Below are 19,745 nucleotides of genomic sequence, written 5' to 3'. Positions count from 1 at the left end.
TGCTCTGAAGAGAAGGTAACTGCAAAATAAATACAATATAAACAAATGATACTAAATATTAGCTAGCTACTATTGCTTTTCTCTTTTTGGATGATACTTAGGATAGAAAAATTTCATCACTAAATTTAGACTTCCCTCTTGACTAATCAGGATTGATTAAGTGATTAATGGTACTAATGCTTAATGTTACTTAAGGATGTGGTTATTTGTCAGCCCACATCATTGTAAATATCACCAATGGCATGAATCCCACTTTCTGAGCAAAGTGTATTTAGTCCAAAAATGTCCTACCTGAAGGCAAATACACACACACACACACACACACACACTCATATACACACATATTTCATTGACACATCCTGAGATATATCCTAAGAAATCAGAGCTCTGGGGATTGGGTCTAGACTTGTCTATCATGAGCTCTTCCAGATTAGGAAGCTTCCAGAGGTAGGAACACCCAATTACACTAATCATAAGACATTGTCTCCAGTGATTTCCTTATATGAGATCCATCTCTTTGCCCCTGACTACCACCTTTCCTCACCTATTGAGAGAAAGAGAGAGAGAGAGAGAGAGAGAGAGAGAGGGGGGGGGGGGGAGGAGAGGAATCAACCAGTCTAAGCATCGAGCATCCTCAGCTGCCTTGACCTTCTGCCACAGAGCCCTGTAAGTCTGCCACAAAAAGGGCTTCAAATATATTCTCTTTCACTATCCAAATTTATCTATTTTATCTCTCATTGGTTAATTCCTGCTAAATCATTCAATGAACACAAAAGTTAGCAGTCAATCATGTTAAAAGGATTTTGTTAGGTACTCTTTGGAGAAGGCAGGTACACAATCCCAGCCTCTGATACTAATAGCTACTATTGAAAATTTACTATAAACCATGATCTGTGCTAAAATGCTTTCCACACATTTCCTCGTTTAGTTTTCTACCTCTCTTATTCGGTTTAACACTTTCATAACAGGCATTCATTAACCCTATATTTTATATACATAGAGATATAGATATAATTTGCCTAAGGTCACATAACCAAGATGTTCTGGAGTTGGAATAGAAACCTGGGTCTGTGCATCTACTGTGTATAACATTGTAGTAATGTGATAAATTAATCTGTGATTAGATATTGAAAACTTCCTACATAATGCAAGAGCTCCATTATCATAGCAGCAAGATCTCAACCAGAGTACATGTTCAGGACAATAATATCTCTGCAATTACACCATGTAGGTCATACCTACTTTGTTTATATTTGGACTCAACCCTATCTACGTCATGTGATTTATAACTAAAAACCAAATGAGAAACACTGAATGCGTTGATTATTAAAGCCAACCAGAGGACATTGTGATAGAGTGACTAAACAATAATACAGGCAGAAAATTCCAAATGTGACTATGTTCTTAAATTGCTATGGTAACTTGAACAGATGTATCATTATTCCTAATTACCTGTTCCAACATTCAACTATATGAAATAAATGATTACTTAGAATTAATTGGATCTCTGTTAAATTCATAGAGAGGACTTTCATGACACAATCCATCATTTTTTTGTAGCAGATAAGGCAAAATTTTAAGAATCACTGAAATTTAGTGATTTTAGATATTCTGTGCAAAAGAATTAGGAATGAGAAAAATATGGGGCATTGCAACAATAACTGCAGGTCCACTCATTTGTTCATTTTATGTACAAATAATCTCTGCATTGCTCTGTTTCTGGGCAAGAAATCACTCAGATTAATGTGCATAAAGAAGGTGGTAGAGTGAGAGTATGATGTCAGTAAGGACTGGTCTGAAACTAGTGGAAATAACTGAAGTGACAAGGACAAAGCTTGGAAAAGCATGGGTGATGTGGTTGTGTACATGTTCCACGCACTGCTCATCTTGGGAACTGCAGTCATATTTATCTTATCCCAATACATTCTAGGCAGAGCTGAGAGGGTGTTTGCATAATAAGGTATTTTACTGACACTGAGTGCATCCTCTTTAAAACAAAATTAGGAGTGGATCCAACAATAAAACGTTCATTAGAACAAAGGACACGTGCCTGTCAAAGTTTCAGTGTTTAATATTTATTATTAGGTTTAATCCTATTTATGTCATTCAAATCAAGTGCAAGAAAACACATCATGTCATCATACCCCTTGACATTTTTTTTTCACAGTTAAAATGAGGTATTCTGGCTTTACAATGTTCTAGGTTGAATTACACGGTTTAATCAAGGTTACAAGAAGGAAAGAGATATATTTGAACAATTATTTCCTAGAGGGGAAAAAAGCCAAGTGAATCTGTATGAATAAGATAATTAAGCCATAAAACACATTTCAGAGTATCAAGGAGCATATATGCAAAATTTTAATCCTAAAACCTTAAAATTGATATAATTTATTATTATTTTTAACTTAGCAAACATGCACTGTAGTGTAAAACAAGTAATAGAGGAGAAAATATAACATTAGAGCATTTATCAGATACATAAATTGACTGAATTGACCAAGACTTACTTTCACTATGACAATTTCTGTATTTTTTTAATCTGTGATCAGTGAGGTTAAGTAGTATAGTTGGCATATACACAAAACAAATAATGCATACACAATTTTTTAATACTTACTTACACTGGGGTGTAAATTAGTAAGTATAATAGCAGCAAGGTAATATCATTTCTACAATAGGTTCTAAAATTTGTCATGTTGATACTACGGATTCATAAATGAAGTGTTATTAGTGCTAAAAACTAATAACAATGTAAAATTGCAAATGTACAGAACTACCAAAGATCCATATTTGACTTTTCAAAGTGCTGTGCTTCTTATTGAGCTTAAAGCTTGTGAGGAAGCCTGTGCTATTTGAAGTAAGTGTTGGTCCCAAGTTCTGGACTGAAATCAAGTATAGTTCTAATGACTGGATGGGGCTGAGGGACAGAATTATGCACTGAAAATAATTAAGGAGCAAAACCCACTGTGGTAGAGTGTGCAGGACATCACTGTATGTATGTGCCTTTTGCCAACATCCTGTAATGAAGAGTGGTCAGCAGATGATGGAGGATGGCCAGGAGACAAGAGGACAAAATGGTCTTCTATGAAGGAGAGAGGAAGGAATCATATAGAAAAATGTCTCCAGACCATTGATAGGATTGGCTCAACAGACTGTGAAACTGCACTACCAGAAAAGGGAAGGGAGATGTTTTATCTAAATCGTTTGGTTTAGAAATGAGTTTGAAAAGTCCTAAGTAGAATGGGTTTTGTTGAAGATGCTAAAACACTATTTCTAAAGCAGGATAGCATTATCTTATACTATTTTTACAGTATCTAAGACTGTGCTACTTTAAGAAAATCAATAGCATTTTGTAGTGGATACTTCCGAGTTAGGGCTAGTTCAGAAATACAGTGCCATCAGTGTGCTGTTTCTAGCAGGAAGCTGGGAATCCAAAGGCTAAGGAGATAGTGTGTCTCTTGGGGGCAGTAAAGAGCTGATCAGAATCCTCTGGAATTAAGGGTAAAGTTTCCAGCTAAACTTCTTGTCATTTAATCACTTCGCTCCTGTGTTTTCCAGGGCAACACTTTTGAGTGACAAAGCTATGGTGGCAAATACCAGGAGCCAGCCTGCAGCAGAGAGCCAAGATGTACTGGTAAGTGAGTGGAATTTCAATGGCAACCATATTCTTCTGTGCCATACCAAACTTCCTCTCAGTTTGAATGCTCGACACTCTCATTTTCCATTTGTTTCCTCTTGGCCTAACAAGACTATTTAGCATGTATTGAGAAATTCCACCTCTCAGAGCCGATAAGCATGTTGGCAGGTTTCTTTGAGCCCTACACATTTCATTACACGGAACACAGAAGGTGCCATTCCTGGTAAAGTTCTGTCAACTTACACCACACTTTTAGGAACTAAGCCCAAGTCACATTCTCTATACACATGCATAGAAAGAAGAAGTACCACAACTGTACATCCCCTGAGTATAAGGCATTTAATCTAAACATAGGGACCTTATATTTTCAGTAACCAAGGTTTTCCAAACACTCATCACTAGGTAGCAGACAACATCTTCATTACAGATGAAAGAGCTAAGGACAATTTTGCACAGGCTCACTTGCTCAGTTAAGGGAGGGGAGTCTCATGGCCGTGTCCCATTCATTAGACAATTCTGTTTCCCAGAACCGAACAGCCAATAAAGAACACTACCCAACTTTACCTCTGGCAGGAATGTAATCTGCAATGGCCTGATTTTGTGTAAGCCCTTTTTCTTCCTAAGAAAGGTGCTCTACTACATTGTCCTCTTGGACAGAAACATAAATTTTTATTTGAATATGAGGTCATGCAAGAAGAACTATAAAATAGTTAAAATATATCATTACCTGGGCCCAGGTCTTGTGCTTTTCTTTGCATTTATATAAAACTTGGATTTATACTGTGGCTTAACCACAAAACTTCAGGGCTCTGAACTCAGCACAAAGGAAAATGACTAAACAGTTATTGAGTCAAATGCAGCAGATAAAAAAAACTTTTCTTGCATGACCCTATTACATCTTCCATTAATTAAAAAATTTAATACTAAATAACTTATCATTTTCTTCTATCAACCCCATCTTGACCTCTCTCTCCAGTCCTTAGAATATCTTCTCTTCATGACACCACAGGGCACCTCTAATAAGCTCAAAGTCCAAACCTTTAAAACACCACTTTCACCTAGTTGAAACCTGTGATGGTCCCTTTGCCACAAAATCATGGAAATGTGACAGTGTTGGAATGAAGCTCATGGAAAATACAGTTATATTTCAGAGTAAACAGGACCCCAAATTCTGTGAGATTCATTCCTATTGGCTTTATCAAGTAGCTGTTTAGCTGATCTTGAAGTTAAGTTTGAGCAAGCGTGAGAGTCTTGTTTTGCTCTGAAAGGGCCCCAGAACTTGTGAGAACAAGTGTTGTGGGTGGCTTACCATTCTTATGGTTGCAGAATGAGTCACTGACCTTAAGTCTACTCTCTCTCTGTGCTATGTGCCTGAGTTCTCCTGCATAGCCTCATGATCAAGGAGCAGAATGCACACATTCTTTGCCTTTTTCTGAGGGCAGAGATTTGAGCATTTACTGGGAAAAATTGTAAATAATCATCATCCTACCTCCCAGAACTCTAGTGCAGACTCGCAAAATTCAAGCAAGGCAAGCAACCCATAGCAGCACTGAGGGGTAAATGCCTGCACTCCTCATGTAGAGCAGGGATCTGTAGGTGCAACCTTAGGAATTCTGTTCTTTTGTGTCATATTCCATGATTTTTCTCTTCACATGCAAACACTGAAATGCATTTAAAATGTCACAATCCAAGAGAAGTGCAACTATATATTTTAAAATGAAGGAAGAACATTAAGTAAACATTTCACTGGACAGTGAGCAGCCATTGGGTGTCGCTGACTTCCTGTACAGATACCTGTCAACACACCTGGCCTTATAGCACCAAGCACCTGGACAAAGCTGAGGCTCAAATAAAACAGAGCAGAATTATTCTCCTCTTGCCTCCGTAAATCTTTGTCAAGGAACACAGGGTTAGGAGAGAGAAAATGGTCTAGTCCTTAGCAAATGACCAAGAATTAAAAACCAAACCAAAATGGAGCAATAAGAAAGAAAATAAAACTCAGAGGTTAAGTCAGGGGTTTCAGAGCCTGTCATTAGAGTTCAACAGCAGAACTGAAGGAGAATTAAGAAAGTGAGAACACCCACCTTCTTACTCCTATTTGAAGAAGATCCCATAGAATTTGATAATACTATTCCAGAAACCTCTTCAGGGAAGGATTCAAATGCAGGAACAGGGAAAGTTAAGCCAGATTTTCCTATAGGCATTCCTGTTGTGATCATCTTGAGCTGAGGATGAGAAAGGTCAGGACTTAAGTTGCTTTACAGAAAGCGAAGCTGGAAGACCAATAGTTGGGGACACGTAGGTGTTTTTGGTAGCTCACCTAAGACGTTCCCATTGCAGGCAACATGCAAAATCTGCCTGCGAAATCAAAGGACAGAAATGGGAAACTGCTGGAAGAAGAGTCCAGTAATCTTTATAAATGCCCCCATCCATTCAGGATTCTAGATTTATATTTCCTCTTTAAAAATCCAGAAACTGACACTTCCTTAGGGATTCCATCAATACAACAGGACTGAGGGGCATCAAAGTGAGTGCATCCCCAGGCCCAGTTTTATTTCTAGCTTCTTTCTTTCCAGCTCTGGAGGGTCTACCCCAAGGACTAAGAGTTCTCCACGACCCATTTCATTTTCGGTCCCTATGTGTGGCTTGATAGTGTTTCTTGGATCTGGATCACAGCCACACATCCATTTTGTCCTCAGCAGAGTTGAGGGAGTCAGATCGCATGTAGCAGAGTCCAGTGTCACTCACAGTGTCACTCACTGAGATGCACAGTCCTGGTAAGGAGAGGAAGGCCATGGCAGAGTCTGTTCTGGGCAAGGAAAAGTCAGTTAGCTCCTGTGTGAGTGCTCTTGAGGTCAGAAGCACTGCAGATACTTAATCTATAAATAAATAATGAATAAATAAATAAATAAACCAAAACACAAGAGGGCTTTTCATAGATAAGCACCTCTTATCAGTAAAAAAAAAAAAAAAAAATCCCCTCTTGAGTTTCAAAGCCCTCATGTAGTAGTGATAAGTAGGCTCAGAACAACCTGCAGAAAGTAGAGCAATCCAGACAAGCACTGGAAAAGTCCCAGCACTGGGTATTTCTCACTTGATGACACACAAGTCATCCTAAAGGTCCTCGAGGTAGTCTTGTTTTCAAGGAGTTTTAGAATGGCTCCAAACCCACTTGGAGCTTCCTCCTTTAATGCCATTGCACTCTCCCATGCATCCTGCTTCAGCCTCCATGGTGCCATGGACAAGGTGCCTTCTACTTGTCACTGTGTTCCACAGTGCAGGTCTCAGTCGTAGGCAGACGACAATGAAATGCAAATCCAAGGTCTGGCTTGAAGACCCCACTCCAAAGAGGACTTTGCCAAAATGATGCAGGTGTTTACCTGGCAGTCATTTTAGAAAAACACTAGAGAATTAAATCAAAGAAAGCCAGCATGCAGCAAACATGCATGTCTATTTCTTGGTGGGCCCCATACTGACAAGATCTCCCATCATTGTTCCCTTCCCTTTAAGAAGGGGCCAAAAGAAATAGAAAAGAATCAAAGCTTTAAAACTAGAAAACATTTCTGATACCAAGGGCAGTAGGCACTGTTTATCTGAAGAATTCAGGTGACCAGTTACCAGCACAAGCTATGCATGAACAGCTTGTGGATGAGACACCTTGGTGACAAACAAGTCTTATTCCCTCAGGGAAGTAGTGGTGCCATTTGACAACCCTGGAGAGATCTGATGCTTGGCTGCCTGTCTTCCCAGAACCTCGGGTTGAAGTTAGAGCCATCCACAGGGCAGTCCACACTTGTAAAGAGTCATCCTTTGGACCAGGAATGCCTTTCTGGCTTAACCTTCCCACTGGTTCAACACAAGACCCTGGAAACCAATAGGGAACTGGATCAATTGAGGGTTACTCCATTTTCCAATTAGACTAGAGACCCTATTTCCACATTCTATTCACTACCATAATTCACTGGGGAGATTCTGACCTTGAGCACATGAAACATGCTTTCTTCCCTTGGACTTAAGCTTTTTAAAACTCTCCTTTGGGAAAAATGCAATTTAAGGCCCTATAATGTTAATCAAATGGTCCTGTGAGGAAGAAAAAAAAAAGAAGCCCTCCTCCTCTTACTCTCTTTTCACTACCACTGCCCAGGGGCCATCCCAACAGGAAATCCCTCAAAGAACTCTACCCTGGATCAACAACTTCAACCCTAAGTCAAATAAACAATTAAATCAGCATTTAGCCAAAGCTCTGTCCTCCTGCAGAAGGTCATTCAACTCAATGACGGTCGTGGCAAAGTCCACCAGGTCCACGAAGTCAGACGTGATGATGTTGACACCCATGGCCCCAGGCTTCTGAGTTTTCACCCAGTCCAGGATGGCAGGAAGATTCCTACACAGAGGAAAGTGTTGGGCGAAAAGAGGAAAAGACCCAAGAGTTTAGAAGGACTTCTCCAGAAAAGGAAACAGCATTTCCATCAATATAACAAAAGTATATCAATAAGGCACAAGCCCCCAGGGTTAAGTACATTTAAGCTTATAGCTCCAGAAAGGATGAAGTTGTTTCTAATCCATCAGAAAATTAAATTTTCCAGGGTTTTGGGATTTTTTTGATGGAAGGGAGATTATGTCCCAAGCATCAAAGGGATAACCGTGTCAACAGGACAGTTGAAACACTGAGCTCAAGAGTCTAATTATTGCTGGGTTCTTTGATTTTTTATTATAACAAAAACTTCAAACATATGCAACATTGGAAGAGTTTTACAGTAAGTCCATATATCCACCACCGAGATTTTACCACTAAAATTTTTCTATACTTGCCTGCCACCTATCTGTTCATCAACCAGCACTAACCTCCCGTCAATCCAGCTTATGTTTTTCACATAGTTGAATTGTAAACATCTATACACATCCCCTAAATAATTCAGCAAGAATATGATTAAATAGGAGTCTGCATGTGTTTCCAGTTTTCTTGAAATAAAGATTATATTCAATAAAATGTGCATATCTTAAGTGTACACTTGCTGAGTTTTGACAAACATATATAAATAACCCAAACTCATAACTGTATAGAGCATTAGCAGCACTCCAGAAAGTTCTCACATGTTCCTTCTCAGTCAATTCCTGCTTGGTCCTCTCAAAGGCAACAACCTCTATTGATTTTTTTCCCATGATAGACGACATTTACCTGTTCTAAACTTCACATTAACCATGCTATATGTATTCTTTTGTGTGAGCCTTCTTTTATTCAGCATAATGGTATTGAAATTCATCCATGGTGTTACATGGATCTGTATTTTTTATTTCTTAAATACTGCATAACACAGTTTGTCCATTTTCCTGTTGATGAATATATTGATGAATACACAAGCTGCTTCCAATTTTTGGTTGTTATGAATAAAACTTTATGGGAATTCATCTACAAGGCTTTTAATGGGCATTTATTTTTATTTCTCTCAGCTAATTATCAAGGCACAGGATCGCTGTATTATAAGGCTGATTTACATTTAGTGTTCTAAGAATTTTAAGACTTGTTCCTAAGAGATTATTCCATTGCACATGGATGCTGCCTCACATTCTCCCTCAAATTTGGTGCTTTTTAATTTTAGACATTCTAGTGGATGTTAGTGACATCTCACAGTGTTTTAATTCGTATTTTTCTGATGAATAACAAAGTTGAGCAGTTTGTCATGTGCTTATTGACCATTCATGAAGTAGCTATTCAATTCTTTTACTAATACTTTTCATTTTTTGAAAACGTTCAGCTGTAGAAATTATTTATATATCCTAGGTACTAGTCTGTGTCAGATACATTTTATGAATATTTTCTCCCATCCTGTAGCTCACTTTTATCTCCATGACACATTCTGATGAGCTGAATTCCTTAATTTTGATAGAATCAAATTCACCAATTTTTTCTTTTATAATTTCTGAGATCTAAGAAATCTTTGCTTACTCTTAATTCTCAAAGATATCCTTCTATGTTTTCTTTTAAAAGCTCTCTGAGTTAAGCGCAAAGGTCCATCTCAAGTTAATTTTAATGTATAGCATTAAAGGAGGAGTCAAAATTCACTTGTAGCTTCTTGATAGACTAAAATTTAATCAGTTGACTCATGAACACAGCCGGCCAGTGCCATTTTCTAGACTGAAGGCTTCCTATGTGACATCCTGAAGTTTGTCCAGAGCTCAGTTTAGTGACAAATTAAAAAATAAATCCAAGTCAATGTGATGGTTTCTACATTAGTAGTAAATGTGACTACCATGGACACTATAGAGAAGAAAGCTTTAAGAAGCTGTAAAGTGCACTCGTAATTTTGCATCATGATAAAAACAGTTCACTAAATCCTCAGTAGGTTGAAAATGAGTTGAGGGAGACAGAAACTGGTGTGTACATTTGGTTAAGGGACCAGAAATTTTTAGAAAGAATTTGCTTTAGGTCAAAAATGGAGAATAAGTGAAGTATTATATTAATTCATTCCTTTCTCTTCTTTTTGGTCACACTCTTTGGGTATCAATTTTTCCCTTCCTTTTCTTCCAGAATACATCTAAAGCCACCCTCCCTCCTTTCAGAATACATCTAACTTCTCAGTTTTCTAGAAAGACAATGGTATTAAGGCCTTGGTAGATTTTTTTCCCCCTTCTCCTCTTGCGGTGATGCCTATAATCAATCAGTCCTGGATCTCTTCTCTTACTCTACGATCAACTCATAAATCAATTTACATTTATACTTGTAGGTAATTATTAAGAAGGTCTTAATAGACCTTCTTCCTAGGAGTGCTTTCATCTTTAGCTGGGACTCTTGAGGACTTAATAATCTCAATATGACCTTAACTTGTTGGATTTTGCTGTCCCTCAGCCTCCTCCCTGTAAAACGTGGGTAATAATGCTACCTCAGACAGATTTGGGGGGCGGGGATTAAGTAAAATAATACATAGAAAGTGTTCAGAGAAGTACCTGGGATACAATAAGTACCATGTAAGTATGTGGCAAAAAAAAAAAAGGAATTATTAATGAAAGAGTATAAGGTAGAGATGTTTGGAGCTGGGGATAAAAAAAACTTCAAAAAGTCATCTTTTCTTGTGAAGGCAACAAAATATTGTGATCTGAGAGCTAAGGGTTACAAATACGGACCTCTTTGGAGATGGAGGCGTTCACAAACACATTGTGGCCCACATGAAGCACCTAATAGTACTCAGCCTCAGGCCTTCAGACTTCAAAACAAAAGAACAAAACAAAAACAAAAATCCCTAGTCTGTTGAAGTATGAGGCGCAAGCGCCATCTGCTGGCCATCATGGGAATGAACAGAATAGAGGGCCTGGATGCAACCCCAGCTAACAGCAGCCAGAGTCAAACCTCAGGGATCTCTGGAACCTGAGCAGAGAAATGTGGGAAGGGTATGAATCTGTGGTCTCCAGGGACAAAGAGCTCTGCTTCCATTTCAGGTCAACCTTCCCTAAAGCACAGATCAAATAACTGGGATTATGTGGAGAGAAAAGACATATAGGGTCCACTGGAAAGAGGAGTCACTTTATTTTCTTAACTCTTGGCACTTCCTAGGATGAGAGGACCATGCAAAAGGCTGAAAGATGTTCCTGATAGCCCCTCAAGCTACAATCCCCACAGGATGCACAACAGTTAGCTAAAAACTTCCCCTTGACTTTGACACCCACTCAAGGACAAGGCCACTCTGCATTCCTGGGTTTTTTTACAACCAGGGACGGTGTACCTATTCTACACCAGGCACTGTGGTAGGCATTTCCAGGTTAGAACTATAATCTTGTGGGGTTCTACTAATCCCTTTTAATGGTGAGAAAACCACAGCTCAGAGACCTCAGAGAACTTGTCCAAGACCACACTATTGCCATGGGACCACATTAGTTTGCTAGGGTTTCCCTAACAGAATCTATGCCGGGTGACTTTAACAACTAAACTTATTTTGTTTTATTCCAGAAGCTGTAAGTTCAAGATGAAGGAGCCTGCAGGTCTGGTGTCTCCTGAGGCCTCTCTCCTTAGTTTGCAGATGACTACCTTCTCACATTTCCTGTGCATGCACACATCCCTGGTGTCTCTTTATGTCTAAATTTTCCCTTCCTTTAAGGACAACAGTGAGATTGGATTAGGGTCCACCCTAATTATCTCTATATAAGGCCCTTTCTCCAAATATAGTCGCATTCTAAGGAAGCAGGGTTACAGTTTCAATATGTAAATTTTGGGGTTGGGGACATAATTCATCCCAAAACAGGGACCAATATAAGCTCCAATCTCAAGCCCTCTGATTTCATTCCATGTCACCTTGAGTTCCATGGTCTTCAAGCTCAGGCAAAAATCAATTTCATCTGATTTCAGGGGCAGTGCTAGGAATCTGAACTTTTGGTTTCTGAGTCTGGGGAAAACTGCCATAAAAATTCAGTCAGAATGTAACAGTTTCCATGGCTTCCTTCTAGGGTAATGAACCAAGGTAAATAAGATCTCAGGTCCAAAGCTTGCCCAAGGCTTCCTTGCAGGGTGGGTTATCTTCCTGCTGAGAAAACCACCTCTGCATGTGTAGAAAAACACAGCTTGTCTTCCTCCCCTTTGTTTGAGATGACAACCAGTGCCTAGGATCAGCTGGAAGCACCCCAGCATGGCTTAGGACAGACATTCTGGGTGTTGGTGCTCAGGAGAGGGACAAATGTTTGTTGAGTAGTTCAGAGGAGATGACAACCACAAGCTATGCTGGCATCTGGGAACACATTCCTGACCAGACCTGCATTTCCTCCTTTGGTTGATGTGTAGGCATAGGAATGCATGATCACACCCATAATATTCTTGTGATGAACTGGGATTAAGATGCCAAAGTATCTTTTTAAGGTCAGGGACTTCTGCCTGCTACCATTTGAACAAGGGCTCTGGCACACTGAAAGAACTTGGCCTTGGGCACATGCCACCAGCATTACCACCAAACAAAGAACCTGGGATTCACTGGCAGACAGATTAAAGTGCTAAGAATTCACAAATATAAAAATTATGGTTAAATTGAGGGTTAACAGTTGTATCCAAGGAAATCTGACCAGATTCAGGTAGTAAGAAGAAAACAAGCCTGTGGAGCAGAAAGGGACAGGGCAATAAAATGTGCTATATCCATGCCAATGTGGCACGCTGGAGAGGGCAGTGGTGGTGCAATGACCAGAGTATGAGATGTATTATTAGTTTACTAGATGTGTGGGTCACCTAGTGTCACTGGGTTTCACCTTAAGTGGGAATGATGAAGTGCTTTGGAGAATGTGTCCTCTGGAGGCTGCCTTGGGATTAAGAATCAAATGAAATCCTGTGCAAAAAGACATTTCATGCTCAGAATTCAGTAAAAAGATCTAATTTACACTGATTTTTAAATAGTCCCTCTCTCTTACTAGTACTGTTCTCTGTACAGACTTTCATTTTAGTGATTTTCACCTTTCTAAAAGAAATGTTCATGCTGTTCTTTTCTGTGAGACTGTGAGTTAGTTCCACAAGGCAGAGACTATTATTCATCTTGTATATTCGTATCTACTTCCTCTTAGGTACTCAGTTTGATGTATGCATAAGTAAATAATGTTAATCTACAAGTTTACCAAAGGCACAAGGAAAAGGTGTGGATTCATGAACATATATGTTTTTTAAAATTTAAAATTCTGAATCCTTCAAAGAGATATCACACTAGATTATAAGATTCTTTTGTTCAAGCCAAGTACACAAATTCTAAGTCAATAATTAGAGCCACGCAGAAAGGGGTTTCAGGTTCTGTCCATAGTCTATAAAATCAGGAGCTCTCACCAAGAAAGAAAAATGCAGGTGCCTTTTACCATCTAAACTCCTGATTTGGTCAATTACTGTTATCTGAACTCATGCTATTCAATCTCAGAAACAAATAGGGACAAGTGTTTGAATGAGTCTTTCACTATCTGAAATCTGAACTCGCCACTTGGAATTCAGGAACCAACCTGATTCTTGTAAATATTTTTTTGTTACCTAAACATATGAGCTGGAATTGCAAGGGATACCCTGATGTACAAAGGTATTAGTGCATTCCATTTATATATATATATATATATATATATATATATATACACATATGTACATGTGTATATATGCACATACACACACACACACACACACACATACACACACACACACACACACACATACACACTCCATCTAAACCATTCTTTTCTTGGCAACATCTTTCATTCCTTGGGCTTATTGGTGTCCAGGATAAAGAACATCATCTCACATGAAATGATTGAGTGCCTCCTACTTAATTGTTCAGACAAGGCTTAATTCTGCGCTGAGGAAGTATTTGAAGCCATAGCATGGTACTTAGGACTCACGCTCCCCATGGAAGCGAGAAGAACAAATTCTTGATGGGCCACACCTGAATCCCTAGCACCCAGCAGAGTGGTCTGTAATTCCTTCCTCTTAAATGAGTGAGTACCTGGGCTGCCAGGGCAGGGGCAGGGGCACCATGTGGCCAGGTGTCAGAAGTGATCCGACAGTGGCGGTGACTCAAAGTGGTTTGCCTTAGTATCAAAACGTAGAGAGTATTTGTGGAATAATGTGTACATTTTAATGAAGTGTTTAGGGCTCTTTTGGGCACTACTAATCCAATCCCCTTCAAATACACATCTGTTTTCAAACATTAGGTGTTTTTTAAATTGTTTTTTAAATCCACAAACTCTAGAGTTTTATTTTGGTGTATTCAAAAGAGAATCAAGAGAAATGCTCTTCAAAAACCTAACTTGTGGGGTAGAAGCAAACTCTTACCTATGAACCAGTGTGTTCTTGAGACCCCCCACCAGGCCTCGGGCGATGGTCTTCACTCTGGGGGTGAGAATCGCCTGGGAGACATGGAAGGAGCCGCGGGGGGCTCGTTCACTCAGGGTGGTCTCCAAGAAGAGGATTAGTTTTCTCACACTTGTGGTATTTGCCCAAGGTGCTGGGATCTTCTTTCCTGGCCACAGGAAGGGGTATTGCTTGTAGAAGGGACAGTGGTAGAAGATAAGAACCTGAAATGTTCAGAACAGAGAAAGGCAACTCATGAAAAAGCCAAATGAGGCTAACCCCTGGGATTTACACTGATTGCTGGGAGGAAAGGCAAATGTATGTGGGAATGAAAGAACTGTCATGTATGTACTTTAAAAAATCAATGAGCAAAGATTTACTGAGCTCTTCTATATGTCTGACTCAGATTCTTACTTTTATTTTTGGCCATGAATAACTTTGAAAGTATGTTAAAAATCACTGACCACCTTCTCAGAATTATCTCATAAATGACTATAAAACAAAATAAACAAGATACAAATAAAAGGCAAGATCCCAAAATAGACAAGATGACAAAGGAAACTAATGATATGGAAATAGACCTATTAATACACTAAATACATTCGTAATAAATTAATGTATATACCTCCTGACAAATGCATTAAATAAAATTATTTTATTGTGAATCTAATCGGTCTCACAACTTGAGTTAGTGATGAGCACAAGTGATATTTTCAGATAGTTGCAATAATGGAAATGTGACATGGACACATCTATGGGCATAAAGTAACCAGGCCAAAACTGTTGTGGGTCACTGCCTATACTTATAATTCATAGGTAAATGAATTTTCAGTTAAAGTTTAGTAAAAACAAATGTGTACTATTTTACCATCCAAATTCAGTCTTGTTAAATTCTATCCACACACACACACTCTTGGGAAATCTATGGACTTCAGGCTTGAAAACTCTCAGGTTGGGTTGGCTCTTGTGGTCTAGAAGTTATGTTTCCAGCCAGTGTTCATGAAATTGACACTGAGCTCTTGGAGTTTAGATAAACACATTGAACTGATTTGTGAGTACATAGATTTTCAATTGTGTGCGCTGACTCTGAAGGAAATCATGCCTCTCAGGGGAGGAAGGGAATGTGCCACTCCAGTCAGGGATGACTTCACAGAAGCAATGGGCCTCCAGAGGGACGGCTCACGGTGGTGGTAATTTTGAAAATAATTAGCCAGTCGCATCCACAGCATTAATTAGTTTCTGGGAGGCAGCTGTGGGACAGGGAATTGCTATTTCAATTGTCCCAATTTGGATCTCTGTGTAGGTTTCTAGAAGTAATATATTTCTTCCCGTCTTGAGCACCCAAGATCTCCTGCGAAAGGAAAGTCCTGTGCACGCGTGATGCCTGGGCCTGCAATCCTCAGATAGCTGGCCTGGAGCCCGGTCCTCCAGGCACCCAAGACAGGGTTCTGCAGTCTGTCATGTTTCCAGTGTGCATTTAGCTGGTGACTAAGGTGTTGACTGACTGCTCCCAAAGGCCCAGAGCCAGAGAATGCCAGGCTGCATGTACTAAGCAGGGTCATGGCTCGCTGTTTTTAATGGTTTTGAATAATGCTGACTGGCTGCTAACGATGTCTGTGGTAAACACATATTAATGAGGTTAATCACAGGCTCACTGTAAGCAGATTGCCTGGGAGATCCTGGAGGATTTCCTCCTGGCTGGGGTGTAATTGGCAAGTTTGGAAGGTTGGGGCCTCTGAGGAGAGCTGCCCTGGGCAGTAGGCTATGGGAGGAGGAGGAGGCCTGTGACAGGCCTGCCACAGGGTCTCCTCTCCCTTGACACCTGGCCACTGGGCTGAGCATCCCAAGACCACAGTGCTGTCCTTTATTCTGCCTTGAAAAGGTGCAAATAGTACGAATTATGCAAGAGGCCTTTGTGCTTTTTCTCAAGGGCCTTCTTGAGCAATCTGACCCTGAAGATTTCAGGGGGAATTTCTGCCCAGAGTGAAGGCCGGCCTAGCAAATCAGCTCTCATTCTGCAAGACTTAGGTGCAGAGACTCTCGCCTAGGACCCATGTTTTGCAGCCTCTTCCCCACTTCACTCTTTCCGTATTTTTCTCTGAAATACTTTACCCTACAGCTCAGCAGCTCATGTTCAGTTTTCCTCTTGAGGCAGATTTAAAAATCTCATTTCTTTTAAGAACTATTCCTTGATTGACTACCTCTTACTCTGATCATTTCTTTTCAGGGGGCCTCTGGGAGGCAGATTTATGCTCTGTTCTACTTTTCATCTGATTTATTTAAAAAAAATCCCTTCCTATGTTACAGAGCATTTGAGGTAGCCTTAGCTTATGTTTGCATGTTAACTGTTTTGTATTTACTAGAGTTATCTATTCTTACCTACTCGGTGAGATCATAAATACTTTGGAGATGCACATTAAATCTTCTAAGTCATTGTACCCTCAGACCTCATATCCACAAGTGTATATGTTTGTCTATGAGCTGTGACCTAACTGCATGTTGGATAGATGAAATTTGACTGGATGATAGTACACTTTTTGATATTAAATTGCATAATAAAATACTCAGGGGGATAAACACGAAGCAACTGGTTACATAATGAATATTTAGAGTCTGATCACATTTAACGTGGGAACCTGACCCAGCACAGGGAAAAGACTAGTAACCCTCCTTGAGACCTCATGCTTCAACTTTTAAAGACATGACATGGGCCACCTGGAGAAGGAAGGAGCATAGGGGAATCTTGGGATTTAAATTGGTGACACTTTCCCTTCTTTTGATATGTCATCACAGACTCTTCATAACTTTAGAAGTATTTGAGGTTGGATGACATAGTTAATTTATCCTATTCTTAAAAATCATGATGGACTTTCCTCCTGCTGCTAGAAATTCACTGTTCATACTGTTCATTATTCCTGAAGATACTTCTAACTCCTGCAGATTTCTAATCACTTTAGTATGCAATGCATCAGCCATTCAGAATACGATCTAGGTATAAAATCATGAAATTTTATCTAAACTCAAACTTAACCGTACCTGAAACTTCATAATCAAAACCTTCCTTTTTTTTTTTCTTTTCCATTCTAGTTTGGGACCCTCTGAAAATAGGGGCTTATTGATAAAGAGAAAGCGTTTTATTAGCAAAAACATATGAGAGCAGTTGTGAAATGATCCAGGTGCACAACAGCCCTCAGGAAGCAGCAGAAGCCATGGGGAGTCTGGAGCAGAAAGAGCCGATGACAGAATCCTGGCTCTCCATTCACCTGCTATGCTCCCTCCAGCAAGTTGCTCAATAGCCCTATGCCTCAGTTACCTCACCTATAAAATGGTGACACTAACGAAGTACCTACCTCGTGGTGTTATTGAGAGGATCACATGAGCTAATCCATGTGCCCAGCACATCATAATGGCTTAGTACATGTGAGGTGTTACTGCTATTACTATTATCTAGTCACCTGAGAGAGAACTTCTACTGGAATCAAAATGTCTCCAGGTTAGTTGGACCTCTGAGTTTCAACAGACATACACTTGGGTTTGGGGGGGAGATGTGATAAATATTTGGCAAAATATCACAAAAGTTTTAGTGAGGAATATTAGACATATTTTAAGAAACACTAAGATTTACCTCATTAAGCCTCTGAGAGGTCAAAGACATTTAGCATTTTCGCTGGTTTGGTGTGTGAAATGACCTGGTATTTCCAGTTACTCAGGCCAAACCTGGGAGTCATCCTCAAGCCCTCACTTTCTTTCACACCTGGAGTCCTGTTCCTCAAGAATCCCCGTTGGTTCTGCTTTTGGACAGGTTCAGAATATGAGCACTTGCCATCAAGTCTTCTCATTGGTTTCCCTACTTCTGCTCTCTCCCCCTGTCCCTGATGTTGTCCTAGCACAAGAATCTGAGGGATCCCATTAAGACCTGCGTCAGGGCACACTCTGTGCTCAGAACTCTCCCCATGTGACCACTCTGACCTCCTCCGGCTATTCATCACCTGCTCATCAGCTTTTGTCCCTGTTTTTCCTCAAAGATAATAGGGACACTCCTGCCTTGAGGCCTCTGTGCTGGCTGCTTCCTTTCTTCCAGATACCCACAATACCCTCAAATGCTACCTTTTCCATGAATCTTTGCATAGAGTTCCCTGTTCATTCTAAGCAAAACTGCAACCAACTTGCCCACCCACAGAGCCCTGGTCCCCCGGATACTGTGCCAGGCCTTCTCCTTTTCCATAGTTCTTGCCACTTTCTAGCAACATATATTTATTATCTTTATTCTATGATTATCTCTATGCACTTGAACAGAGGCTCCACTGGGACAAGGGTCATTGTCTGCTTTATTTACTGATTTATTCCACCTCCATAGAATTGGTGCCTGGTACATATTAGTGTTCAGTAATATTTACAAATAAACAATCTCTAACTTATATTTAATTAAAAGTCCCTCCCAGAGTTCAAAAGCATCTGCCTCTTAAGGATATTTGGGCTTTGTGCATCTATTGGGCAAATAAATAACTTTGACTTACGGTACTTGCTATTTTTTTTTGATTATTTTTTAAGAGACTAAATGGGAGGCTACTTGTTGTGGTCAAGATACAAGGTGCTCCCCCAAAAGTTCATGTGTGAGACCATGTGAGAGCTGTTCAAAGGTGGAATGGCTGGATGGTAATGAATGGATAAAACATTGATAGGGATTTATTGGGTGATAACTGTAGGTGGGTAGGGTGTGGCAGGAGGAGCTTTCTAGGGATGTGCCTTTGGGGATTTTGTCCCTGGTGAGTGGAGCTCTCTCTGCTTCCCATTGCCATGTTCTGAGCTACTTTCCCCCCGGGAAGCCCTTTTCTCCATGATGCTCTTTCATCTTAGGCCCCAGAGGTATGGAGTCCACCAATCATGGACTGAACCTCTGAAACCGGGAGCCCCAAATAAACTTTTCCTCCTCCTTAGATTGTTCTTGTCAGGCCTTGGTCAGAGTGATGAAAAAGCTGATTAAAACACATCCCTCTCCCTGAAGCTCTTTCCTGCTGTTACCATTCCGTGGGATGTATTTGAGGCCCACGTTTCCTTGCCTAGTGTGTCCCGCATGGTCTAGGCTTGGAGGCTCTTCACCTGGGAACGCACTCCCAGCCTGGACCCCTTTCATCAGGTCTTTCCTTCCTTAACTCTTTCCATCTATGATCCACATTCTATGAGACGGGCCTTTAAAACATTCACACTCCTTTGATAAATGACTTCCTAGGTCTGTCAGTTAATACTGTTTCTTTTCACTTACAACCTTGGCAAGGGTTATCTGCAGAGACCTGAGACGGGGATTTAAAGCAGACCTCA

The 19,745-nt window shown here is 40.1% G+C and overlaps 1 protein-coding gene across 1 annotated transcript in view; it reads right to left on the bottom strand.

Moving 5' to 3' along the window:
• Positions 1-2,055: 2,055 nt before the first annotated feature.
• Positions 2,056-19,745, bottom strand: part of PLCXD2 (phosphatidylinositol specific phospholipase C X domain containing 2) — a 52,834-nt gene continuing 35,144 nt past the window's right edge. The window contains exons 3-4 of the mRNA XM_079100587.1: positions 14,409-14,650; positions 2,056-8,021 (exon numbers count right to left, since the gene is read on the bottom strand). Coding sequence (XP_078956713.1) covers positions 7,862-8,021; positions 14,409-14,650 — 402 coding nt within the window. The 3' untranslated portion in view covers positions 2,056-7,861. The remainder of the gene's footprint in view (positions 8,022-14,408; positions 14,651-19,745) is intronic.

This window comes from Sciurus vulgaris (assembly GCF_902686455.1).
Source record: "Sciurus vulgaris genome assembly, chromosome: 10".
Classification (NCBI taxonomy): Eukaryota; Metazoa; Chordata; class Mammalia; order Rodentia; family Sciuridae; genus Sciurus; species Sciurus vulgaris.
The sequence above is the reverse complement of the archived record's forward strand: the minus strand, read 5'-3'. Positions and strand labels throughout refer to the sequence as shown.